The 25886-nt window shown below is 52.5% G+C and overlaps 12 protein-coding genes across 12 annotated transcripts; 9 read left to right on the top strand and 3 right to left on the bottom strand.

Moving 5' to 3' along the window:
- Window positions 1–971: 971 nt before the first annotated feature.
- On the bottom strand, window positions 972–1706 carry BDZ83DRAFT_749945 (uncharacterized protein; the record flags this gene model as incomplete). Its single annotated transcript, XM_060513848.1, has 2 exons — window positions 972–1357; window positions 1541–1706. The coding sequence occupies 2 exons, from the start codon at window positions 1704–1706 to the stop codon at window positions 972–974; spliced, it is 552 nt and encodes a 183-aa protein (XP_060367710.1).
- A 1519-nt stretch (window positions 1707–3225) lies between these two features.
- On the top strand, window positions 3226–4339 carry BDZ83DRAFT_612618 (class I glutamine amidotransferase-like protein). The gene is made up of 3 exons (XM_060507719.1): window positions 3226–3748; window positions 3817–3879; window positions 3957–4339. Exons 1-3 carry the CDS (start codon window positions 3359–3361, stop codon window positions 4245–4247), a joined length of 744 nt encoding a protein of 247 aa, XP_060367709.1. The 5' UTR covers window positions 3226–3358; the 3' UTR covers window positions 4248–4339.
- On the bottom strand, window positions 4340–6160 carry BDZ83DRAFT_612613 (uncharacterized protein). The gene is made up of 2 exons (XM_060507718.1): window positions 5791–6160; window positions 4340–5672 (listed from the first exon to the last, which is right to left on the bottom strand). The coding sequence occupies exons 1-2, from the start codon at window positions 5937–5939 to the stop codon at window positions 4406–4408; spliced, it is 1416 nt and encodes a 471-aa protein (XP_060367708.1). The 5' UTR covers window positions 5940–6160; the 3' UTR covers window positions 4340–4405.
- Window positions 6161–7483: 1323 nt separating this feature from the next.
- BDZ83DRAFT_572274 (uncharacterized protein) lies at window positions 7484–8967 on the top strand (the record flags this gene model as incomplete). Its single annotated transcript, XM_060504487.1, has 3 exons — window positions 7484–7580; window positions 7658–8699; window positions 8811–8967. 3 exons carry the CDS (start codon window positions 7484–7486, stop codon window positions 8965–8967), a joined length of 1296 nt encoding a protein of 431 aa, XP_060367707.1.
- A 914-nt stretch (window positions 8968–9881) lies between these two features.
- BDZ83DRAFT_649509 (uncharacterized protein) lies at window positions 9882–10554 on the top strand (the record flags this gene model as incomplete). The annotated part of the gene is made up of 2 exons (XM_060510288.1): window positions 9882–10059; window positions 10355–10554. 2 exons carry the CDS (start codon window positions 9882–9884, stop codon window positions 10552–10554), a joined length of 378 nt encoding a protein of 125 aa, XP_060367706.1.
- Window positions 10555–11586: 1032 nt separating this feature from the next.
- Window positions 11587–12735, top strand: BDZ83DRAFT_749942 (ZIP zinc/iron transporter; the record flags this gene model as incomplete). Its single annotated transcript, XM_060513847.1, has 1 exon — window positions 11587–12735. One exon carries the CDS (start codon window positions 11587–11589, stop codon window positions 12733–12735), a length of 1149 nt encoding a protein of 382 aa, XP_060367705.1.
- An 826-nt stretch (window positions 12736–13561) lies between these two features.
- On the top strand, window positions 13562–14618 carry BDZ83DRAFT_649507 (40S ribosomal protein S19; the record flags this gene model as incomplete). The annotated part of the gene is made up of 4 exons (XM_060510287.1): window positions 13562–13594; window positions 14078–14141; window positions 14204–14509; window positions 14569–14618. The coding sequence occupies 4 exons, from the start codon at window positions 13562–13564 to the stop codon at window positions 14616–14618; spliced, it is 453 nt and encodes a 150-aa protein (XP_060367704.1).
- A 1134-nt stretch (window positions 14619–15752) lies between these two features.
- BDZ83DRAFT_749940 (uncharacterized protein) lies at window positions 15753–17553 on the top strand (the record flags this gene model as incomplete). Its single annotated transcript, XM_060513846.1, has 4 exons — window positions 15753–15825; window positions 15880–16763; window positions 16815–17430; window positions 17492–17553. The coding sequence occupies 4 exons, from the start codon at window positions 15753–15755 to the stop codon at window positions 17551–17553; spliced, it is 1635 nt and encodes a 544-aa protein (XP_060367703.1).
- A 208-nt stretch (window positions 17554–17761) lies between these two features.
- BDZ83DRAFT_770522 (major facilitator superfamily domain-containing protein) lies at window positions 17762–19530 on the bottom strand (the record flags this gene model as incomplete). The annotated part of the gene is made up of 3 exons (XM_060515347.1): window positions 17762–18766; window positions 18831–19287; window positions 19355–19530. 3 exons carry the CDS (start codon window positions 19528–19530, stop codon window positions 17954–17956), a joined length of 1446 nt encoding a protein of 481 aa, XP_060367702.1. The 3' UTR covers window positions 17762–17953.
- A 988-nt stretch (window positions 19531–20518) lies between these two features.
- On the top strand, window positions 20519–21022 carry BDZ83DRAFT_717705 (thioesterase superfamily protein; the record flags this gene model as incomplete). Its single annotated transcript, XM_060511979.1, has 1 exon — window positions 20519–21022. One exon carries the CDS (start codon window positions 20519–20521, stop codon window positions 21020–21022), a length of 504 nt encoding a protein of 167 aa, XP_060367701.1.
- A 1032-nt stretch (window positions 21023–22054) lies between these two features.
- On the top strand, window positions 22055–23728 carry BDZ83DRAFT_572065 (C6 zinc finger protein; the record flags this gene model as incomplete). The annotated part of the gene is made up of 2 exons (XM_060504466.1): window positions 22055–22140; window positions 22204–23728. 2 exons carry the CDS (start codon window positions 22055–22057, stop codon window positions 23726–23728), a joined length of 1611 nt encoding a protein of 536 aa, XP_060367700.1.
- Window positions 23729–25424: 1696 nt separating this feature from the next.
- BDZ83DRAFT_749936 (uncharacterized protein) lies at window positions 25425–25777 on the top strand (the record flags this gene model as incomplete). The annotated part of the gene is made up of 2 exons (XM_060513845.1): window positions 25425–25485; window positions 25572–25777. 2 exons carry the CDS (start codon window positions 25425–25427, stop codon window positions 25775–25777), a joined length of 267 nt encoding a protein of 88 aa, XP_060367699.1.
- Window positions 25778–25886: the final 109 nt, after the last annotated feature.

The following is a 25886-nucleotide window of genomic DNA, read 5'->3' as shown; positions in this document are numbered from 1 at the left end:
CGAAGGGGCGCGAGCCGGCCTCAGAAGGGCTCTGCTCACCAATCGCGGTCATCCAATCCACATATGTATCGACAACACCAGCGTTATACAAGGCATCCGCGGCAAGGCGCCGGACTCGTCACAAGACGCGTTCCTCGAAATCCAAGAAGCGGCCAGGATATTTGATATACGGACGCACTGGTCCCCGGGACACCAGGGCATCGAAGGAAACGAGGCCGCGGACCGGCTGGCCAAAGAAGGAACGACACTGCCGGCGCGGATGGGTCAAATCGCAACACTAGCGGGTATCAAGCGGCTTGCAAGGGAAAAACTACAGGGCCACCACAGGAGATGGTGGTATAAAGAGCGAAGGCCGCGGTACGCGGACTTGGGGCTTGAGGCAGCTCTATCCAGCCCTCCTGAACTGGCCTTGCCGCGGGCTACGCTACATCACCTGCTGGCGGCACGATCGGGTCACGGGGACTTCGAGCAATATCACCGACGTTTCAACCACGACGACGCTCTAATGATGTGCTCTTGTGGAGAGGCGAAAGACGTGGACCACCTGGTCTACTGTCGACTAACGCTGGCGAGGAGGCAACGGTGGCCGACCCTCCACTCTCGCAGTATGCCCGAGCCCATAGGCCCTATGGGATCTCTCGAGGCCTACTTCAAGAGATTAATCACCGACCCACGAGGCTTCGAGGCCTTTCTCCGCGTGACGGACTTCTTCCAGAAGATCTGTCTGCGGTAGCAGCATCCACACCTACGTAGGTGTGAGTGCGGACTACAAAGAACCTCCCGATTCCAAGGGACGATTTGGGAAAGAATGAAACTGGGGCACCAGCGGGAACCGGGGACAGACAGAACGCGTAGTGGCCACAAGGCATGATTTGGAGGACGATGTAAAGAGACGACGTACTGTAGAGTAGGTAGCCTTGGCTCACGGCCCTCCACGCCATATACCCTTCGGGAGGTCTGCGGTAAGGGCTCTAGCCCGGCCGCCACGGCGTTAAATACAACAACAACAACAACAACAACGCTGGCGTAGAAAAGCTGATCAGTACACCCAAAACAGGCGACCAGGACAAGTGCCCATCCCGAGGCTTGACGTTAATCAGCCTGTAGAGATCGACAGTGAAGTCGAATTGAGACTCGTAACCCCCATCCTCGAGTGACTGGGTAATGTTGTCGAGGCCACCAAAGATATCGACGCCCGGGTAGAGATACTCTTCGGGAGGGTCTAGAAGAATATCGACGGTACTCTGGTATTCAAGCCATGGTCGCAAATAGTGAACAAGCGCGGTATCTCTTTCAACGTCCACTGAGATTGATCGAAGGCACTGGTATGCCAGAGAAGGCTTCACTACAACATTGTCTGCAAAGTGTCAGCCTATGTTCCACCTAATGTGTCTGCAATTGCTGCTGCTCCTTCATACCCAGCCTGAAGCTTTCGCGTGGGCCGTGGCATGGTGATGCGAATGCGAGCACGAACCCACCCTTGATATTTCACAGAGGGCTCAACAGCATGGGAACCGCAGAAAGGAGCTCCTTGACGTACCTGTAGTGTTTGTCAAACTTGCTTCGTCGTAGACCCTTCCAATCTCGGCACAAGCTTCGTCACCTGCGATCTGTCTACGAAGCGGCGGCGTAGATGCAGCCGGAGCGGCGACCGCAAATACCGCAAAGGGTAGAGCTCGTGCGAAGAGCGATGTGAACCGCACCATTGTTCTCACAGATACTGCTCCGAAGCAATCGCTCAAGAGCACAGGAGAGATCGTTGACGACCCTCGCAGGGCGCGTCATGATCGGGTGGCCGCTGACCTTAAGAGGGCGCGCGCGTCCAAGACATTTGGCCACACATCGCAATTAGCGGCTCTTCCTTCTGTGGCACCAACAGGCATACAAAAGTCCCGAATCGGGGCAATGCACGAGTTGGCAAGGCTGGGTTGCATTGGCGTTGCTTGGCAAAGTCGACCACCGTTTGTCATCCAACGAGTTGAAAGAGAAATTGGCCCAATTCTGCACCAACATTTGATGGGGAGCAACCCGTCGAGACGGATCAAAGTAGTGCAAGGGGCCAGCATCAGCATAAGTATTCAGCTTGGACGCAAGCTGAGCTTGGCTCGTGACTCCTTGAACATAGGTGATCCACAATCCTAGGCATTACGTAGGGGTTTCCTAGCTGTTGGTTGACGTGTCTTGGAAATGTGGTGCGGTCTATGGATGCTGCCAAGGCGGAGGGATGCACCACAACCCCCGCCAAAGTTCACAGCTCGAAAACAGAAATACACATCACCGAGTAGACTGGCCATCCGCGCCCTCTGAGCGCAAGGCCTGCCTCTATTAATAGTCTTCAAGCTCAATCATCTCTTCCATGACGCTTCCTAGCTGACCCACATCTATACTCTAAACATATGGGAGGTAGGTAGGCTATCTGGGGAGAATTCAAGGGTAACAAAATGTCCCCTCCTTCCGACCCCGCCGTAGCCACCGTAGAATAAGACTCTCGTTGCCCTTACTGTCCTTCTTTAAGCTACGTTTCTACTGTCCATACCTCACGCTACTCACACCTACTCTGCGTGTCTAGAAGTTTTGGTTCATGATGTTCAGGTTGGTTCGTATGATGTGGTGAAAAGTTTCCTAATTCGGCAATCGGAGCCGTTGAACGTGTTGTCTCAAAATCCGGCACCGGAGAAGTGGGGTAAGAACGGCAACTCAAAGACTCTTTGTTCGCCGCTTTCCTCGGCCACATCGCTCCGATCTATCTGCAGGGACCAACAGTGCTGGCTAGATCGTACCATCGCGTAAGCTTACCCCAATACTCAGACCGCGGGTTTCCCTTTGACTCATGCAAGGGCTAAAAGCGGAAGCTACAATGGAGGACCCGCAGCGGCCAGCTGGACGGACAGCGGAGGCTAAGCTTCATCAAGGAAACATTGAGAAGCATGACCAGCCCATCTGGAAGGCAGGGCGCACATGGCAGATGATAAACTTGCTCATAACTGGTGGGCGTAGAGCGCCATGCGATAGATAACACGGACCAAGCATCATTCCATTACTAATTCTATGGATTCGGGGCGCCTCGTGATTAAACCTTCCAGCGTCCGATTCCCGGAGATGTGTCAAGTGGATGCTCCGAGTTTAGCCGGCCCACCTTGCCGGGCTGGTGGAGCGCGCTTAGCTTATCTGTGAGTCCGAAACTCCGACAGCATTGAGTCAAGAACACGGAGCAACCCACTTCATTCTTATCAAGAGCGTCCCGCACCGCGACACCGACATATCTCAAATCTGACTTCACTCCTCATAGACTTTGCACTACACAGGCTTTAGACCTTACGGCATCACGAACGCTCAAGAACACAGATTACGGATAAACATGGGTTCATTACCACAAGCATCACCTTTCAGGGTCGCCATCGTCAAAGCCTACGAGATCGACGAGCCAAAGCACAGGGGAATGTTGCAGTCGTTTCGAGATAACGTCCTGCAACAAGTTCCAGATGCCATCATCGACGCATATCGACCGATGAAGGAAGACGGCCACCTTCCAGCGCCTGCGGACTACGATCTCATTATTATCACCGGCGGACTGAGCAACCTGTGCCAGGCGACCTATGAGCCTTGGGTCGACACCACGCTGGAATGGATTCGACAAGTGGTGGCGCAGCAACACATCACCAAAACCAAGCTGCTCGGCATCTGCTGGGGTCATCAGGCAATTGCAACAGCTCTTTCTGGCAAAGTCGGAAGTTTTGAACATCCAAGAGTGAGTGTCGACAATTAGAGCAAGAAACCTGTAGGCTCTACAGGGCGGATGCTAAACGAACCTTCTAGGTTGGCGTGGAATTACTCACTCTGAATGATGATGGTAAAGCACTTTTTGGCAAAGAGGCGCTGGTAAGTTCCCTCCGCAGCATATCACCCACCCGTGGTCAATACCCAGGTTCCAGTCGTTAAGACCTCAATCTCATCAGAAAATCACAAAATTCCATAAGCGCTTTGTGCAGAATGTGCCCAACGGCTTCAAGCCATTGGCGCCTGAGAACGAAATCCTCCTGTCAGACTCTGGGCTCGTCTTATCACTTCAAGGTCATCCAGAGATTTACGGCGAGCTTTCCAGACAGCTCTTCGATATGAACGTTCCATATTACAGAGCGACACTGCCAACCGAGGATGATCTTCAGCGATACTACTCCGAGATGTCCTCGAGCGAGCAGGACGCCAAGCTGATATTCCACAAGGTTACGGAATGGGCGCAGTCATGATTTCATCAGCATTTAGACATGAGCCCTTTAGATATGATTGCATAAAGCATAGATTCTATCAATAAAGACTACAGCGTTTCCCCTATTCAAGAGAATATATTCAATTCAAATGAATTGGGCAGAGGTGAATTTTTGATATTGTTTGGGGAATCAGGTGATCAAAAGGATCCAAGTTTCGGATCATCATCCTCTAATCTAGCGTACTCTTGTTGAGCTTTGATAGCAACATGATGTCCCCATGGCCCACCTGCCGACTTCATTAAAGCAATAGCTCGACGATGCATTTCGGGATGACGGCAATATGCAGCGGTGTGATAGAAGATCGCGACCGCTCCTATGTCAACTGATATCTTCCGACTCTCGACATTATCCAAAAAGGTAGAGAGCTGCATAATGAGTCCATGTGAAGAATCCGGCTCCGGAGAGAAAGGCGATAAAGTAATCATCTCTGTGATAATGCGCCATACTTTTAGTATCTTGACACATGGATCGGCGGCCAAGTGCGGCTGTTGTGAGATGAAGAGCGCAAATTTGTCGGACCATTGACGCAATGGTCCCGCCACGACCTGGTGCGTTCTCCCTTTGGATCCTGCGACTTTTGGCGGAACCAGAAGAACGTAAGTCAGGAGGTCGAGTTGAACATTTCGAGCGTGGGCGACGCTGGAAAACTCGGGTATGATTTGCTCCGGAGCTTGGACTACCTTGGGTGGCACGCTGGGTGGTATGGGCAACATTCTTGATTGCAAGACCAGAATATGGAAGATTGGTTTTATCTGACTTCGAATCAGATGTCCTCCTGGCGACCCAAGACTGGTAGTAGATGATGGGGCGTTGTGGGATAGCCACGTTGATAAGATCTTAAAGCTACTTGTGAGATGTCGAACAGCGTCCTGATAGCCTCCACGTAGCCACTCGAACATTATGCCGAGGACAGAACACACTAGGGTAATCTCGAGAGCTGACCACCCTCGATGGGTCATATGCGTATTGAGAAGGCTGACAGCTATTGTGTATTCTGCTTCGGCGTACTTGTACAGATTGACGGCATTCGAGTCGGAATTTTGTACCAAGCCAGACTTCAAAGACTCGTGGAGTGAACCAATGGCAACAAGCATTTGATGGACACACTGTTCTCGGTAGCTGAGTTGTAAGATGGTGGTGCTCCAGAACTCCACGTCAAAGTATCCAGCAAACTCAGGAGCCGAATGGCCTTGATAAAAGTTGATCCAGCGGCCGGTTTGCGGGGCTGGTTGATAGATAGCATCGTTGGGGTTGGGCCGGGGTGTGATTGATATGTATGCGCTCTTTGCGAGGACCGAACTGCGCCGTTCGTTGTTTGAGTCTACAACGAAGTCGCAGACTCTTCCCGTAGAAGCACATCTGTGGCAGGAGGGCCGTTCCAAGCCGCATCTTACATGGCGAAATCTGTGCCCAAGAAGACTCACTCAGCTTGCAATTTCACACTGTCCTCAAGCGCCTTGTCGGCGCAGCAAATGGGCTGCATTGATGGAACCGTGTCCAGCCAACAACTCGGTTCACTTACCGGCAAGTCGCGCAGCCAAGACGAGTTCGGGTATGTTTCGCCCTTTTTCGTGTCACTGTTGAGACAAGTTGATCGCTGTTGCTGTCTTCGTTGGAGACTTTGTTTGTGGTGGCCGGACTGTGCCTTTTCAGGGGCGCTAACAATACCATGTCTGTTGGTTGCGCTGGCAAATGTACGGCGTGGAAGTAAACGCGTCAAGGGTTCATGCTCTTTGAGATCTCGAGATATCCCAAGTGGGTAGTATAAGCAACTTTCATATAAGTTCCTGAATTGAGAGGAAAAGAAGCAGGTAAAGATACTGAATGCACGGTTGAAGCTGAGTTACCGATCGACTGTTCTTGCGGGAGCAATGCCTCAGCCCCGCTTCTTCCGCAAACATTGGTGATCGGCCGACCACGGATACTTCTCATTGGTTTGAACAGGCACGATGTCCAATCATACCTGCGAATCGACGATATCAGGATCCACATCTTGTTGGACGGCTTTCTACCATGCAAAACCAAGAACCGACGAGACATCGGGCATCGCGGGTATTGGCCGTGGGCCCCAGTCCCATTGGTGCGAAGGATTTGCCTACGGTCCATTGTGTTTCCATTTGCTGTGCCTCTTTAGAAACTAAACTTGATGAGGCAAGCCAGATTCCCAAGCATCCGGCCTTTGAGGACTGCCGTACCAGCCTCGGGCCCGCCGTATCACGAGTAAACTCAAGGAGGAGATAATGTTCAAACTGGCTCTGGAACTCCAAAGCAATGAGATGTTCTCTCCGTATGGAGAGCCGGGATGAAAAGTTCTTCATCTTATCTTGGATGCGAGGGTTGTCATTTGTCTATCTTTGGGATTAAATAAAGAAAGTGTCAAGCTTACAGATCTAATCGCCTACAATTTGTGAATGCTTGCCATCGTTGTTGAAGAACAAGGGAATCAGATTGGAAAGTCGACTAATCCAAACCAGACGTCCCAAGATTTCTACACTTCCACGTGGTGCATTTGCCTCCCTCAAGTTTCTGGCTATTGGACTTGCGCCTGCGGACTTCCACAAGAATAGGGTAAAGGCAAGCGATCTTAGCCTTGAATTAAATCCTGCGAAAGAACAGGCCGACGGTTCATCCAAATTGCGTGACAGGACTCCCTCACATGATCGGGAGGCAATGCAGGCCATCGTCAGCCGTATCGCCAGCAAGAGAATAAGGGGACAAGGTTCAAGTCCTGTTCATGGAGTTGATGGTCAAAACCACCAATCGGGAAACATCCATGCCTGCCCGCATATGGAGCTGTGCACAGAACGATAAGGTAAGGTGGAGCAAGGAAGATAGAATACTCGGCTTGGTCACGAACATTCGCCCTGGCCACAGCAAACAAGAATTTCGAATTGAAATGCTGATTCCATGTAATTGAAATCGAATTGTACCTCAGATAACTTGTCAAGAGCTATGCCTTGTCTTTGCTGAAGTTTTACCTCAACCAGGCACGATGCGTGAGCCGGCTTATATAATCAAGATGCACCGGACCCACTCCGAGCAGCCGGTGATGCCAGAACTTCCGTTGCCCAGAACCAGGCGATCGGCAAAGGTGCTACATCCAGCATCAATCCGCACACAACCTTCCAGCGCTAAGGAACTAAATAAATGTCTCTGCAACGATAGCAAGTCGTGAGCCCGTTGCTCTGAGAGGAGATCTTGAACATCCGCCCACCATGCGCGAGTTCATGAGCTACGTGCAGAGCGCGTTCTACGATGCCACCGGCTGGAACCGCGACAACTCGTACTCGACGCTCAACGCAACTGCAGATGGTAGGCTTGATGAAATGCGCAGGGCTCATTTGAGGAACTGCACGTTGGAACAACACTAACATGAAGGGCATCGGCAGCACTCCTCAACTTCCCAACACCGCAGGGCCTACGCCTCACGCTCTCCTCTCTCGCGACCCCTCACTTTGCGACATCATACCAGCTCGGCTCCGTAGGCGTAGTCGACGGCTCTATCTCCTACCTTTACTCCTCCGTGCCCCTCCGCGCGCACCTCACCCCGCAATCCGATGCCATACCATTGCCGGCGCTGCTGCGCTCCTACCGACCGCTCGCCGACCTCCCGCCCCGAACCTCGAAGCCTTACCCCCTCCTTAGCCCGGCCGCGGCCTCCCTGCTCTACGGCCGTTTGTACCTCCCTGAGTCCATGCTCGAGGCTCTCGTCGTGAAGAAGATATCCCCCGCGCTGCAACTCCAGCTCAGCGCCGTCTCGGGAAAGTTTCTGCGCAACGGAGGTACCGTCCTGGGACTGGCTCAGTATGACGTCGGCAGGTACGCCATCGAAGGCTTAGGTTCGTCCGACGGCGGCCTGCTGGGCTTCAGAGGCGCATACAACTTTGGTGGTGATACAGAAGATATTCAAGCTCTACGATCGGGCGGCAAGCTGGGTGGACACACGGACGAAGCGAAGGAACGAATCTACGGACGCTTCAGCGCCGGCGGGGAGATCTACTACGGCCTGCTTAACAAGTCGGGCGGCGTCAGTTTCGGCGGGCGCTTTGCGACGCTCCCGGAGCACCGCGGCACTCCGCTGACGGCGACAATGACGATCAACCCCCTGATGGGCAACATCAGCGCCAGCTACGCCGTAGTAGCAGGCAAGCACTGCAGTCTCGCGACCAGGATGGACTTCAACGTGTACAGCTACGAGAGCGACTGGTCCGTGGGCATGGAGCTGTGGCGCAAGAACTTGACCCGCAACCTCGAACCCGCCCTCTCGGCCGAGAGCTTTGTCAAAAAGGACCGCAGTTTCCAGGCAAAGCTGGAGTGGAGGCTGGATGAAGAGCACGAGGCACCCCAGCTGCAGCCGAGGCTTGTCGTGGAAGAGCCAAAGCAGGAACGGCAGAATAAGCCGAGAGAACGCAGCTTTCAGGCGAAGATGGAGTGGAGATTGGACGACGATCCAGCGGTGGATGGGACGAAGGAGGAAGCGGCGGCGCTGGCGGCGGAAACCGGCACGGCGGCAGAGTCCAAGGGCGCGGATGAATACGGCAGCGTCATCAAGGCGCGGCTGGACCAGAACATGAAGATTGGGGTCTTGTGGGAGGGGAGGGTCAAGTCCCTCCTGTTCAGTCTCGGCAGCGCCATCGACCTGCGCAAGCTCGACTCGCCGTTCCGCACGGTGGGCGTGGAAATCCAATTTTCATCATGAAATGGAGTCAACGGGCTTTCCGCCATATTACAACGTACCCACCGGTAATCTTCCCCGATGCGACGTTCTTCCCGACGTCTCGGTCGCAGGAACAGGCAGTTGGCGCGCGGCAGAAGTTCCCGGCATCCTGGCACGGCTGCATACTCGAGGTCCTTAGCACCTGAGAGGCTGAGGATGCTAGTACTACGTACCGCCTGTCAAGGTTGGACTCGACAGATCCCGGCTTGATGGCTATGGGTCTCGGACGCAACCCGAGGTGACGCCGCAGCTATCGATGCAGGATGGCGTCGGAAGGGCCGTGGTGGCTGCATGAAATAGGAGGAGGAGACTGCGGCGTCGACTTTGATACTAGTTCTCTCGGAAATGTTAGCCGAGAGAAAAGTGTAGAACTCAGAAGGGGGTCTGGGTCTCGAAGTCTCTGATGGCTTCCGTAAGTAATCTCGACTTGGTCGAATAGGTTCTTCATGACGATATCATGGACGGAAGCAAGCGACCGGCTTGGCTGAAGCTTAACTAGCAGAAACGGCATGGGCCAAGCTTTCTTGGCGGTGAATGGAAGCCACCCGCATTCAAAGGGCCATCGGGCGTACAATTATCTATGCCACTCTTGGAGATGTGAAGAGGATCTTCCCACTTCACTGATAGAAGTCAGGCTTGTGCTTGTCTAAGATGGGTGGCAGATCGGAGGAGAGCTGAACATCAGTTTCCTCCTAGAATGTCTCAACTCATTCAGCCGTAAACATATCACACGAGAATTAATCCCCAATCAACGTTCATGATTATGGTTTAACTATGTCGGTGTTTTGCCCCTTTCGAGCAATACCAGTAATATCAGCGATATCTCTCACTACCGGATGAGTAGCAGATAATGAGCGCATTCCTTGCGACGTCAAGATATCCCACCTCATTCCTGGATGCTGTCAGCTCCCCAACTGGCACCATCCTTGGTCCGTCGCGCTAGCTCGGCGCGGGTGCCCCACGCCTTCAGATTTTCTGCCAATTTATTCGGACTCTCATTGGCCCGCAAGCTGGCCATCAAGGTTCTCCGCACTAGCTTAACCATCAAGGTCCTCACGCTGACATTCAGAGCAGGTGCGTTGGCGGACCTCAAGTCTTTCTTGCACGATAGTTGCATGTATCTGTGTTGAAAGTAGCCGACTTTGACGATGCGTTCCATGATGAAAAATTACATGCTCTTGCACATGATGGATAGAATCATGAAGAAGAATTGCAAAGTGTCTTGTAATACTGCAATTTGCGCTGCTCTATCTTTGTTTCATGAATGCGGAAGCTGCAGGGGAGCAGGTGCTGGGTTGTCTTTGATAAGAGACCCGTGAGGTAAGAACAAGGTGCGAAAGTGGATCTGCATCGACGTTTGGCCATCAAGGTCCTCATTTTCCATTTTGCGCATCCGCCTGTGCCCGTCCCTGCGCCTGCCGTCCGCGCCTGACACCCGTGCCGCTCTGGTCAACCGTTCCTGGGTCTTTCCAAGTTCTCTCTGCAAAGCTCGTCTTTTGCCCAAGGTACCTCTTGCTCGGTATCACCGTCAACCTCGAGAAAGTGAACCGTCAAAACTCTAAACAGTAGACGGCTTTTCTCGACCATCCAGCAGCAATCGTTTCGAGGCCACCGACTTGTTCACACTGGTTCCCTGCAAGTTAGGATATTGTTTTCGTCTCTCGCCGTCTAATAATTCCCTCTCGTAAAATTTCTTTTTGGTATCTATCAGACGCCGTGCGATACAACATCGATCGAGGGTCCCAAACAAAAACAGCACACAACAATCCACATTGACGTCTCCCTTTGACCAGCCGCGCCATACCAAAGAACCACAGAAAGACCACCACCGGACAGAAGAACCGAAACAAGATATTTTCTCTTCCTTTGGTCTGCAAGGTGCCGGGTTTCCCGCTTGCTTTTGTGGTTCCTCCGTCCTCGTCGAATCCACCCTGGCTGTTTAAGCGGGGGGTCCCTCCGTCCTCTTATGCCCTCCTAACCCCTCTCCGCGACCGACGACCATCCGGGTTCTCGACACATCTTGCAACGCCGTTCCACGCCGCGCAACCACCGCAGCCCCCCCTCTTCGAAAATCGACAAAGAGAATTCCGATTCTTCATCGTCTCCATCAGAGTATCCCCTGTACTTGGCGCATAATATATACTGCCCAACGCCTATCTTGGAGCCTCGATCCTCTCCATCTACCAAGACGCCAAGCTGCGAGCCAAGACCTTCGAGGATCCATCTCCCAGAACGCACACCTCGCCCTGCCGCCCTTCAGCTCATCGTTGCTCCTCCCCGTCGCCATCTCATCGCGACTCTCCGACAACTTTGGCCTGTCGTATCACCTTGGTAAACGCACCTAGCCGCCGCTCAACCCAGGTTCTCGGAGACGCACAGGCTTCGAACCCAGTCCGCCGGCGCTTGTCACATCTCCCTGGTCGTTCAAGAAGCCGTTGCTCCAACCTGTACCGCCGGTGGTGCCTCGAGCTCGTCCACCTTGCTGTCATAGCCTTCCGGGTACTTACCTATTTGCGGTGACCAAGACCAGAGCCTTAAAGCAAGCACCCGTCGTAGGCTCTGCCAGCATCTGTAACGTATTCAGCAAGAATATCAGCAAAGATGAATCCTTTGGAAATGTCAGCGGCGAAGCTCCTCGCCCTCCGCCAAGATGATGGCTCCAGTGCCGATGCCGCCAACGAGTGCGGTGCCGCTGCCGTCGATGTCAGCAACAAGGGACTGCGCATCGCCTCCATCTTCATCATCATGGTCGCTTCGATGCTCGGTGGTTTCCTCCCTATCTTCCTGGCCAGGACCACTAGAATGCACGTTCCCAAGATGACCTTCTTCATCTTCAAGTATGTCGGTACCGGTGTCATTATCGCAACCGCTTGGATGCATCTGTTGTCCCCCGGTGTCGAGGCTCTGCACAACGAGTGCTTGGAGCCGATGCTGGGCAGCTACGACTGGGCTTTCGCCATCGGCCTGATGACCGTCATGGTCATGTTCCTGATTGAGATGATCGCATCCAATGTCGCCTCCTCTGCTTTCGGCAGCCATGACCACGAACTTGGCCACAGCAACAGCATGGCCACCAAGACTAAAGACATCGGGACCGATGGGACGAGCGCAACCGAGGTTTGCCCCCACGACGTTGACGCCGAGAGGGGTGTTGGCTTCGTCGACCCCAAGAAGGTGCCTGGACTTCCAGACGACGTTAGCTACCCGCCCGGTGGAAGGGATCATCTCGGCCATGCCCGCGACCACAAGGAAGGAGACAGCCACAACGGCCTCGCTGGCCAGTTGATTGCCATTTTCATTCTCGAATTTGGTGTCGTGTTCCACTCCATTTTCATCGGACTCGTCCTCGCCACCAGCGATGAGCTCGTCGTTCTCCTCATCGTCCTTACTTTCCACCAGTTCTTCGAGGGTCTTGGTTTGGGCTCTCGTCTTGCCACTGCCACTTGGCCTTCCCACGGCCGCTGGTGGCCTCACATTCTCGCCACCATCTACGGCCTGTCGACACCCATCGCTATTGCCGTTGGTATTGCCGCTCAGCCTAACAGCGCCAAGACCCAGACTCTTGTCAACGGAATTTTCGACTCTATCAGTGCCGGTATTCTGATGTACACGGGTCTGGTCGAGCTTCTGGCCCACGAGTTCATGTTCAACCCGCAGATGAGAAACTCACCGCTCAAGGTGCAGCTCTTTGCGTTCGGCTGTGTCGCGCTCGGTGCTGGTGTGATGGCTGTCTTGGCCAACTGGGCCTAGGTGTGACGGACTGACCATGACGGGCGTTGCGTGCAAACGAACGATGTAGAATTGGTGAAAACGGAACTGGAAATGGTAAACGGATTATGGGGGCAATCGGTGAAAATGATACCTGGGTCGGTGAGCCTGTGTTTAGTGCACGGTGTGGAACATTACTTTCGGAGGCATTTTGGATTTTGCATTAGGAGGAGTTTTGCATACGCCTCTCAGTTAGGCATATAATGGGATAGTGATAGAATGAATGTTTGCGATCGCAATTGCTTTGAGTTGAAGATTGGCACTGGTGATGTTGTGATTGCATATTGGCTTGGTCTGAAGATGTGATGACTATCGACCATTATGGCCAGTCATGCTATAGTCTGAGGCCACTACTCCGTGACAGCTCAAGATACAACAAGAGGGCGGAAACTCTGGTGACCATGGACTCATGAAGACGATTTCTTGTAATGTATCATTGTCATCAGAGTGAGGCTCTGGTGTCTTGAGCATGAGCCCCTCATTGAGTCGAGCGTTGGCCCCACATGGGTGGCCTTGAACCACGAATATTAGATAATCAGCGCTCGGATCAGAATGAAGGGTCCCGGTGACTCGGTGTGGCTGACGGGCAAAAAGAAATATTTTTGAACAAATGACGCACGTGATCTGTTGCCCCACAGGGCAGGAAGCCCTGCGCCAAGCTCCGGGAACCACCAAAAATTTACCATCGCAACTTTCGTGCACTTGCGCCTTTCGTCCTGTTGACCGACCGACCTCATCGCCAAATTTATCGCCCAGCGCCGCACCCAGTCCACCCTTCTCCCTTCAATACCCAACCAATACCGCAAAAATGGCCGGTGGAATCAACGTTCGCGATGTCGATGTAGGTTAACACCACGTTCTTCTCCATCTGGAGACCTCTCACCCAGAACCCAAAAACGAAAAATCGCAAGATTTCTTCGAACACTCGAATTGCGACCAAGATCACCACAAGAGTACTCCCCGATGACACCGCACTGTCCGCGCCACATCCTCGATAGCCCATTACGCCAACACTGCACTCCGGTCACGATCTCGCGAGTACCCCCCGAAGCTTGATCTACATTTTGAGGTTGTTGAAAAAGACCCTCTTGGTGCATCTTGCGGATGTCGCGACCATGACACATGGGGGAGGAAAGAGAGATGCGACGTGATGACAGGAAGTGCAAAGCAGGTCGGGCTCGTCGAGTTGTGGAGGACACGTCGGCGAGGGATACAATTGGGAGAACAGGCATACACAATTCGAGGAAACGGAGCAGGCGCGAGGGAGTCGAAAGACTTCTGATGACGGAATCATGCTAATTGGTAATCTTTTTCTCCGGTACAGGCGCAGAAGTTCATCAACGCGTACGCCGCTTTCTTGAAGCGTCAGGGCAAGCTGCCCATCCCCGGTATGTCTAATCCCTAACACTCTTTCTGTTATAACACGTCGCTGACCAATGTTCGCCATCAGGTTGGGTTGATATCGTCAAGACCGGCCCCGCCAAGGAGCTCCCTCCCCAGAACATTGACTGGTTCTACGTCCGCGCCGCCTCCGTCGCCCGCCACATCTATGTCCGCAAGACCGTCGGTGTCGGCCGCCTCCGCAAGGTCCACGGCTCCGCCAAGAACCGCGGTGTCCGCCCCTCCCACCACGTTGACGCCTCCGGCTCTGTCGACCGCAAGATCTGCCAGGCTCTTGAGAAGATCGGTGTCCTCGAGAAGGACGAGGAGAAGGGTGGCCGCCGCATCACCCAGTCCGGCCAGCGTGATTTGGACCGTAAGTTGCCATCTATATGCATGCCTTATCATAGCATTCATACTAACGCACCACACTAGGTATCGCCCAGACCACCGCTGAGGCTGAGGAGGAGGAGGATGACGAGTAAATTATTCCCCCAACACGATTTGAAAAGCTGTTTGCGGTAAAATAAAATGAGGTTCCGGGTCATGGCTACGGCAATGGGCATTGGGTTAGGCGTCTGAAAATGGATTACGGGTTTCATGATTGCAACATTTGGAACCACACCCAAATTCAAGTTCCGTCTTTACCTGGTGTGTTGACACTCTCTTGACATGTAGTGTGTGTGTGTGCCACACGCCCTGTAGAAATCACGTCGGACCTCATGTCGTCTTCACTGCTGTAGCTCCTTCCTGCGTGACACGATGTTTCGTGAGTTGGTGCGTGGCTTCTTGATGTGATCGACCTCCATACCTTTCTCACTATTGAGTATTAGGCTCACCCACCCCCTCATCGGCACGCTCGTGATTGACGCGGTGGCATACTCCTTCCCGCAGCGAATGATCCGTTCGCCCACATCACTACTTCAATTTAGTCAAGTGAAGGCGCCAGTCTCAGGTTGAATTTCTCCAGTCAACAGGGCCACTGTCACTAGCGTTTCCAGGCTCGCCATCCCGTGTCGCTTGATTCCAAAATTCTCAACTCATTCACACCTCAGTCTTACATTCTCCGGATCCTTCTCTTCTGCACCAGCCGGTCGACATCCTCTTGACATTATCACTCTTTCCCGGAACGCATCGCAATCACGCGCAAGTACGCTTTTGGGTATCTTGTACGCAACCGCAATACCTCATTGAGCTCATTCCTTTCGATCACCTACATACGACGTGGCCAAATTCATCTTCGCTCACTATACTCCTGCAGCTACAAGTCTCCGCCGCTTGGTTTAGTTGAAGTACCGATCTACCGCTGCTTCAACGATCTTTTTCACGGTTTCATTGTTATTGACCTTGCCGGTCTCCTCGGTAAGCCCTCTCATTCCCGTACCTTCCTTCGCCTAGCCCTCCCAACTATTGCGCTCGCGACGCGTCGAACTTCTCCTTCACTTCTTTTCCTTGATTCCCTATCACATCACTGACTCGATAATAGAGTACGTGAGGGAAAGCTCTTCTCGAAGTTCGAGGCCTCTCTCGAACTCCAGTACATCTAATTGGGACGACTCGATTATCACCAAAGTTTCAAGCTTTCTTCTCATCAACACTTGCCGAACCGAGGAAACAGCATGAACTATATCGTTCGCTCCACCGCTCAAGGTGCTGCCAGCACTAGAGAGGAACGAAGCTCACCTGGTCCTGGTAAGAACCCTATCCGTCTGCCACGCACATGCACTTGGCTCACATCTCATCAAGTCATCGTCTTGGAACGAAGATCGTGTGACGTTGCGGTACCTAGCGTGGAGGCCTACCGCCAAAGTCTACCATCCACGCTTGATCGCTTGTCCGCCCAAGGCTCAGAGAAGCAGGAACAGAACGACAGCGAGACCATCGTCAAGACAGAACCTATTACCGACGGTGATTCCTACCCCCAATCGCCCAGGAGCATCTTTTTCTTCAAGCGAATGGTGGACGGCCGGCCTCATTTCGACGCTTTGCAAGAGGTTGACCCAGGCCGAACGCAGCTGACTGACGAGCAAGCAAAGACCGAGTACGCGCTTTGGGAAACCGAAGAAGGCGACTTCATCTATAGACAGACCGGAACTGACTTTCGAATGCTACGGTGTATCGGGAACGTCGAGTATCGCGGCGAGGAAGGAGACACTCAAGTGAAGCACAATTTTGCCACCAAAACCTTGGGTTTCATCGCGATTCGGGGTGCAGATTCCTCATTGGATGTTCTCAAGCTCTCTGTGAGCGGCACATCATTCATTCCTCTTCGGGGGTCGAAGGACAACTTTCTCTACCATGCGCGATGGCACCGACGAGTGAAGAGAATGGCTCAACACCTTGGCCTCAACTTGCGAACGTTCTACGATGGCGCCGGCAAGCCGATGACAGCAGAGAATTGCGGCAATTGGAGGGCCGGTCATATCGAGAAGAAACTCGCCACATACATGGTCTATGCAACGGTGTTTGCCCACCATATCAAGCCGGAAGACAGTCACGACATCTCTCTAAAGGACCTAAGCCGGCTTCGCGAGCGCCTCCGAGACCAAGGTCTTGCGCCTCACTACGAGATACATATCAGCAGAGCGCCGTGCGGTACACCTCAGCGCCCCGGCCAGTGCATCCCGTTCGTGAGGAAGCTGGGCCGGGCCGCGGGCATCAAGTTCACGGTTCATTCTTAGGAGAACAATCTGATCCTTGATGGCTCTGTGCCCCGCAGACCCAGAACACGTCCAGTCAACAAGGAACTTTCCGCTCTTCATTCTCAAGAGCATCTTGCTGTCTCTAGTCTCAACGATGACTACGACAGTGAGGAGGAGGATCTCTTAATCCATCTTGCCGAAGTTGAGGGCCGTAAGGACGACATTGTGTATGACGGATTCGAGATAGCGGAGAACGAGCCTCGCACCTACGATGCTCGAGCTTCTCATGATGATGAGATCGACATGTCTGACAAGGATTCCTCCGCGCTTCCTCAGCAGCACATACCTCCTGAGGTGGCGGCACAGTTTGGCGAGAACCTCCGAGCGAAATTCACTCGAAAGGAAAAGCAAACCACAGAGGCGGCCACCGAGACTGCTGAAAGCACCGAGAGCGTCGAAGAAATCGAAAGAGAACTGTCTTACGTCGACCTCGACCGTCCTCCCTCACAAAGTCAATATTGGGATGCGCCTGCTTCTGCGGCCACCGATGCGGTACCGCCGGTACGTAGAGGTTTAGCAAAGGTGGACTCCAAGAAGACACGTGCCCGAAAACTGAAGAAGAGAAGAGCAAAGGCACTTGGGAAGAAAAATCCAGGTAAAACTCGGACACAAAACGCCGTACTACTGGGCTGCTGGCTGACGGCATGCTGGACCAGAGGGCTCTGTTTTTGCGGCTCGCCTGGGGGCGATGCTCGGCTCAAGTCAGCGGATTGGTTGATGCAGCTGGCAGATTAGTTGCGCATTGAAGCAAGAGTTGGTGGATGGATTTAGGATCGAAAGTTTGAGACTGGCTTGTTGAAATCCTTTTGTCTTTTGGGGATTTGAATCGTTTGGTTGCCATGACGTTCTGGCGGCCCAGCGTTTAGTCATAAACATACGGGAAGTTGCGGAGGTTGTCTTCAAGAAGGACGGCGATTGGGATTCCTCATGTGAGACTATCCCGGCTCTGAGGGTTTGCGATTGGTGAAGTAGACGCAATGGTATCACAGCCTAGCAGATAGCAGAAAGACTTTTATGTTAAGCTATCTCGCCATTTTGATTCTTTGCTGTCTTTCAATCACCGAACCAGTATAATTACATCGAAGATCATGTTTTGAGAAAGTATGAGCTTGCATTGCCTAAACCCGAGACTTCAACCTGAGTCGTTCCCCAAATCTGTACAACAACCATACGGCAGGAATAAAAGCAACTCCTATCAACCCAAGAATCGAATTGCCCCATCCATCGCCCACCGCTTCGTATAACTTGCCCCCGCAAAGCGGAAGCAAACCCCCACCCAAGCTACGTAACACGGTGCTGGCGGCTACTGCGCTGGCTGCATGCTCGGTAAAGGCATCGACCAAGTACGAGTTGATGGACATGAAAATGAGAATGGTACCGACTCCCACCAAGAAGGTACCAACTAGAGGCACCATGAAGTGAACGTTGTACTGCAAGGTCCAGCCGTACAAAAACAGCCCGACAGGGACTAGAAGGCTACCAGGTATTAATGGCGGAAGTCGGTACTCGGGCTTCATCTCTCCTTTGCGAGCCATGGCTTTCACAAGCTTGTCGGAGATGGCGCCGAGGGTCACGTTTCCTACGATGTTCCCAATGCCGAATCCCAAGTAAGTTAAACCGACATCGCCTCTACTCAGCCCGTATCGGCTCATGAAAGTCGAAGTCATTGTGGTGAAAATGATGTAGATGAAGCCGTAGTTGACTGCGGCGCAAATAGAAAGAGTGAGAACAATGGGTGAGTAGACAAGAAGTCTGGTCGGTCGGATAATTGCGTTCAGGAAGGTGGCCCGCGGGGACTTTTTGGATGCCATGATGGATGAAATTTCCGGGTTTCCGTATTTCTTGCGCAGCCTTCGAGCTTTCCACTCTAGTAGAGTTGGCGAATGAGTTTCTCGGAGCAGTAGTAGCGTGGCGATGTAGATTACTCCCATCTATTACACATCTCGTTAGTTAAGAACTACGGCTGATCTTGACTTGATACTCGTGCATGCATACCGCAATTGCTAGGAACCAAAAGCTCCACCGCCAACCAGTAGCCGCCGACAAGTAGCTTCCAACTAAGGGTCCAATGGCCGGACCCAGAAGTACCGGCAGGTTCCAGACAGCAAGCCCCTTGCCTCGTTCCTCCTGGATGAACAAATCTGAGACGCTAGCTGGACCGATGGCCAACGGGCAGGAACCAACGAGGCCAGTGATGAGACGGAAGACGATGAGTATCGGTAACGAAACCGACAGTGCGCAAGCAATATTGGCTAGGATGAAGAGAAGGGAGTTGACGTGGTACAAGACGAGCCGACCGTAGAGCTCGCTCAATGGTCCGTGGATCAAGGGTCCGAAAGCATAGCCAAGAACAAAAATGGAAACACTGAAGGATTCGAGGTCGATGTTGGTGGAGTGAAACTCTCTCATCATCTCGCTTGTACTTGGTGCGAACATTGAAGAGCCGAATGGCCTTATCAGCAAGATATGTTAACATACAACACCACTTTTCAACGCTTAAGCACGCACGACAAACTTACGAGATCAGGGTGAGTGTCGATATGAGAAGGACATTGATCCACTTCTTCGACACTGACCAGTTTGTTGGTTTCTCAACATCATCATCTTCCCAATCGACGACAACTGGAACGCTCGCCCCTTCAGCCCCATCCTCGTCGACTGCAAATGTAGCTGGTGCCGTTTCTGATTTTGCCATGTTGTTAGCAGAATTTACAAGAAGCAACGTAACTTCCTAAATGAGAGCCTTACAAACATCGAGGTTCCCAGCAAATCGTGACCATCTTCTTCACTTATACAAGCATCGGTCAACGGCAGCGTACAATCATCGGCTCGCCGAGTGGGTCTAAACCGACATCTCAACACGGCCGGACATAACGGCCTCGAAGGAACCCCTGCTTGCTGACACGGAACTGGCTCCACGCTGCCGAAACCGGTCCAATTATCATGTTGCTAGATGTCCCACACAACAGCTAGGGCGAATTTGTAACTGACGCCAGCTCAAGTTGGATAGAAGCAGCGCCATGCGAATGTCGTCACTTCGAGCAGCGTCACGACTGCATTACTCGCTTTGCAGCCGTGATTGTTTATCCGAGTTTTCTGTGGCACCTATCACTGCATCTTGTTTTCATTGGTCGCAATTGCTGACGGGCCGTGTTTCTGGTGTCGGCTCCAACGTCGCCCCGTCAGTTGCCGTTTTGCCAGCTACATGACCAAGTCCACTGCGTTTTTCTGGCTGCGGGTGCCAGCATCTCTTGCTGGATATGGTTGTTGAGCTTTCCGGGAAACACAATCCGCCTCGAGCGTTCTTGCTGCTTGACTTCGATTGGTTCCCTGGCTAATTACTGCAAATCTCTGAAGACATATCATGGCGATCGTCTCGTAGAAGGAACTCTCAAGACCCTTCAATTGGGCTTTGCTTGCGACATTCAGAGCTGAGCATCATCCAGAACCACTGATGCAGTTCTTCCGTTTCGACGGCAAAAGTGGGACCATCGGGGCCGACCTCGGACGGAGTCCGCCCGACCGCAAAGAAATCTTTGGCGCACGTGCCTTCGCTCCCAGGTTGTGTCACTCAACAACTCAACAGTGTCGTGGACCTCCGGCATCACGAATCATTTCTTCGACCGAACTCATGCCCTGTCATTACCACGAACAGCAGTCAGAAACTCGTTAAGGTCTTCGCAATGTCTTCCACGCCATCCCAACCACCACCGGCTACAGGCCCCTCTGCGCAGTCAGATCCCGCCACCTTCGCTCACATCGAGAACTACATCTCAACCCGCTGCAACGCATCCCCAATCTACGCATTCCTCTTCAACCCCGGCCTGAAGCTCACTCATGCCTCAAAAGGGCTCATCATTGCACGTCTGCCCGTCACCGCGAACCACCTGAACTCGTCAGGCAGCATCCACGGCAGTGTTTCGGCGACCATCGTGGACTGGGCTGGCGGCTTGGCAATTGCAGCATGGGATCTCCGTGAGGCGACGGGCGTGAGCGTCGACATCAACATCAGCTACCTTTCAGGCGCCAAGTTGGGAGACGAGATTGAGATTGAGGGCAAGATTGAGAAGGTCGGAGGCAGCTTGGCGTTCACCCACGTCAACATCTACAAGGTCAACTCAGCCGACGGGACCAGGGGTGCGACGGTGGCGAACGGAAGACACACCAAGTTTGTGAGAAGTCGATAAACACTCATGAGGAGTGAAAGGATTGCGACTAGTGCTTGAAGACTGGGTACGTTACCCAGGCCCCAGGGCCCCAGGCGGGCCATGATCACAAGACTGGTTCATGGCTGCTACTGCTGCTGCGGCTATTGGTGGTCAAGCTAAATTGATATTGGCTGGCGCAATAAATTAGATGAATAACGAATAGAAAGACAGGTATTAGAAGGGGCAAGGTTCGTGATAGCTGCCTAAACAAAGTCAGTATTTGAACCCGCTGTTCGGCGTGCCGCGGTTGAAGTTCACGAATCACCAGTGGGCAGATGCCGGAGTTGACTCCTTCTCGTCGGTATGTCATCAGCTTAGCTGGCCGTTGAGATATGACATAGTTACGGCCGTTATTGAGGGAACCATGATCGTCACATGTTGAGGCCAAAGACGTCTGGTTAGGCTAATGTCCATCTACTGGCTCACGCTCACTAGGATCGTATTGGATACCACTCTGGTCCCACATGGTTCGGACTCTGATTTTGTTGTCTTTCGGAAAGTCGACATGGGGGCCAGGAGTTTGACAACGTGGAATCAACGGAACTAAGCGCCAATATGAAAAATATATCCTAATACGGATCTCAGCACAGCTATGAGAGGTGTTGTACCCAGGCGGGTTCAAAGGCCGTTGGACGAAAATCAGGTCCGGGTTTCGAAGGATCCCAACCGAGCCAGGCAGCAAAATAAAAGAGACCCGTTGCACCGTTGCTATCGTGGTGTCTGTAGGGTAATAATGGTTTGATCTGGCCAGGCGTGCGCTAGTGCTTATGCCGGAGGTAACCCTGGCAAGCCCTTACCGGTCAACCGAAAATGTCAACATCACCCGCTTCAGGATGACTATCCCGGCTATCATTCCGCCTTTTACTTAACATCGTTCTTCATCTCGAAACCATGATACTAACATATAACGAGCGAATTTTGCACTACATATCATGCATTGAACTAGCTTAGCACAGCAACATATCCAGCCACAGATTGGCCATTCTAGTCACCATGAATGATCTTCGCCCTATGATCACAAAGTTTGCCCTCGACTCGAAACCACAGCAAGTCCGGGCCAGCAAGCCAAAGGTTCGCAGTGGCTGCGTCACCTGCAAGTAAGTCACATATGGAGGATTTGCCTTGTTCAAGCTGAGTAATGATACTCATGCCATCTCCAGGCTTCGCCGCGTCAAGTGCGACGAGGGCAGACCAGCATGCGCGGCCTGCTTGAAGTATCAAGGCCACTGTGGAGGCTACAAAGAGAACAAAACTAAGCCCTCCAAGTTACCACCCAAGCATCGGCTGCTGTATCCCAAACCAAACCAAGAAAAGAAAAGAGTCCTCGATGTACTCCTTGAGCCAAACTACTCGACTCTCGTCTTCTCGAGCCAGCTGGAGAAGGACCACTTCGACTACTGGCTATCCTTCACCAACACCGCCATTCTATTTCGATCCGATCTACTCACACAGATTATCCCGCAACTCTCATGGAACGACCCGGCCATCAAACATGCAGCTCTGGCCGTAGGCGCCGCGGCCCTGGGTGCCACTACGCGAGAACAACGTCTCCTCGGGCGAGGTAGATTCGACTCGGACGCTTTGTTCCACTACACGAAATCGATGAACATCCTCTACTCAACACCAATGTCGCTTGAACGTACATTGACAGCATGTCTGTTGTTCATCATTTTCGAATGCTTCCGAGGCAACAAGGCAGCTGGACTGAACCACATCAACCACGGGTCCCGAATCCTTGACCAGTGCCCACAAAGCCACGGCGCGGAATCGAGCCGTCTGCTGGAAGAAGTCATGACTAGCTTCCAGTACCTGAGTCTTCAGTCCTGGACTCACGGCGGAGCGCACCCAAAGGAGACAAAGAGCCGAGTGCCATGGTGTTGTCGCGGACGCAAAACACGATACGCTGTCGACGAGATGCCCACAAAGTTTGAGACGTTGGAAGCTGCCCGCCGTTGGTGGAACGTCGTTCGCCACCACGTCGAGCACCATGCACCACTATGCACTGGGTTCATAGTTGAGGGATCTACCGCTCCATTACCAGAGAAGCCGCCGCTTGACTACACCTCGCCGAGCTCGCAGGCACGCGTCCGGAGTTTCGTACGCTTCACCGACGCCTGGCACCTTGCCTTTCAACCGCTCGCCGTCAAAGCAGAGACCAAAAATGAGACGGACCCTAAGAGCTACTATAAGGCCGTTAGTCTCAGAATCCATTACTTGTACCTCTGGAGCGTGATACGCTGTGCCGGCTGGACCGATGTGGAGGACACCAAGCGTATCACGCCCGCGTTTATGGACATTATATCAATGAGCAGACAGCTCCTCGAGGTGCACGACGCCGAGAACCGGAATGGTGCAGAAGCAACAGAGATTTTTACGATCGAGGACGGCCCGACCTGGCCTCTGTGTACTGTGTTCCTGATGTGCACAATGCCTGGAGTGAGACATGCTATTGTACAGCTCTTTAAGGACTTCCCTCGGCGTGACGGGCTCTGGGATACGAGTGCATTCCTAGTCATCATGGAGTGGGTGAATACGATGGCGTCGACGGGTCGTATCACGAATGACCAGCGGCATGTTGTCGACTGTGATGTTGTTTTTGGCGAGTCCTCCGTGACCGTTGAGAAGCAGCTTTGGGACCCTGTGGCGTTGGATTGGGAGAGTCGCAGTGTATGCTTTAGTTACTAAGTACCTATACGGATTAACTATGAATGATCGTTCATACTCTAATTATGTGCCAGCCTGACGTGCCTATGCACTGACAGGGAGAGGGTCAGTGCGTCTTGTGACTAAGGCTTTCTACGTACTTTTCAGCTTTAACAAGATAGTATGGTGACAAGCAGCCGTATTAAACAGCTTCTTATTCTGACGTACCCTCACCGCTCACGCTGCTTATTTGATGCCTAGGTAGGCAGCCGGTGGGTGTTGATCTTCTAGAACTCGCTTGGCATCCGCGGGATCCACGGACAGACGAAACCAACACAGCTGTGTCAGTTTCCAACTGCATACCATGATTGACTTCATCGAGGGAGCATCCTGTGGTAAGGCAAACCCTGTATTCTGAATGATTGACTGTATTTGTTTCTTGTATCAACACCATCCCGCAACGTGAAGTCTTAAATCAAGTAGTAGGAGTCAAGCATAGAAGGAATGATACAGCAACACCGCCTAGTGGAATCACTAGGTGTACTGGTCTATAAACATTGTTTGCTAAGGATATGCAGCCATGGATCTTGTCTAGCAGATGATTCATCACGATATCACAAAAAGAGAAAGACAATGATTTTGTGCATGTAGCCATTGACTCGATGCATCGATGTCTTCGGGGTTCCATCGGTCGCCGTCGTTCAATGCGACAACACCACAAGCAATGCCCTGCCTCTTGAGAGTTTTATTTCGTCCGTTATTTTGAATGTCTAAGCTCTAAGAAAGCTAGGCACATAGAGCGCATAGTATTGGATGGCAGCTGCCACAAATAAGCCCTCCGTCTCGTACTGTGAGCGCACCACTTCGTCCGGATTTTGAAACGCTTTAACACACGCCTGACAACCTGTATCAGACTGCCCCTGAGAGCAGTGCCGTATTTTACAGTGCCTAGATTGTGGGAGGTAGGGAGGCGCTGTCTACGCATGTCCCAGTCATGCCACAACTCGCCTACGGCATGCCCGCCTAGAGTGCCACTCAGCAACTTATTGTTACAAACCTCTGAACAGCACGGTCCAGCTACTGATCAGGTGTCCGCTGCCAGACGTACGACCAAGCTCCTGTGGCAGCGCGTGAACTGGAGACTTGGTGTTTCAGGAATCCGTGTTGCCCTTGGCTGAATTCATCCCGTCGGTAGGGCTCCCCGCGCCAATACCATGTCTGCCGCGGATCCGGGGCCAAGAAATCATCAAACGAACGAAAAAGAAGGATTAAGCGGTAACTCAACCCAGAAGAGCCAGCGATCACCCAGATTCTCCAGCTCCCTGTACTGATTAACACCGAAACCGAGAGGCTGAACAACGGGCCCATCGCCCTATCCATCCCTTGCCTATAAGACAACAAGTAACCAACAGTCTGCAAAACCCACTGTCGCGGATGTCAGGCGTCTCGACATCGTTTGAGGGAGTCCGCACTGCAACTCCACGAGGACTGGGGAAGGAAAAGAAGGTAAGAAATAAGCTTAGAATGCACATGTTATTGTTGATGAGAGTCATATTGCCTGGACGCGACTGCGTATAAATGAAACCCATTTCCGATTATTCAACATCGATCTTCAACAAACAACTTCCAATCATCGCATTCCGACCTTTTCTCTTCTACTGCTGCCAGGCGCACTTCGACTATTGTAATTAATATAAACCTTCAGTCTTTTTATCAATCCACAACTACTCTCGCCACCATGCAGTTCTCCACTATCTTCTTGACCGTCACTGCCCTTGCCGTTGGCAACGCTTTCGCGGGTGAGCACTTCCTAGTCGGTTTCGGACCGGATGCACAGTACTCGAGTTACTTAGTTACTGGCCGCTGACCATGTTAAAAACAATAGCTACGGTACCGCGCAACTTCATCGACGGAAAGGGCAGCGCCCTGTTTGGAAACGCCGGGACAGCATGCTCTGTAGGCGCCAAGGATGGCGAATGCGATCAGTTCGGACGCTGTGTTCAGTTCATTCCTCCCAATGAGCAGTCTATTCTCAACCAGGGAAAGAACGTAGCTACATGTACTGCAGGTGGACAGACTGGCACACTCTGAGGGGAGTGTGGAACACAAATCTCACGGGATTTAAATCAGGAATTTAGGTGAAGCTTAAGCAATTCAATACATTGAACTAAGCGTTTCGCAAATCATGCCGCATTGCTAC

The sequence above is a fragment of the Colletotrichum acutatum genome, assembly GCF_030867785.1.
Source record: "Colletotrichum acutatum strain CBS 112980 chromosome Unknown BDZ83scaffold_23, whole genome shotgun sequence".
Taxonomy (NCBI): Eukaryota; Fungi; Ascomycota; class Sordariomycetes; order Glomerellales; family Glomerellaceae; genus Colletotrichum; species Colletotrichum acutatum.
Note: the sequence above shows the minus strand (reverse complement) of the source record. Positions and strands in the feature narration are given on the sequence as shown.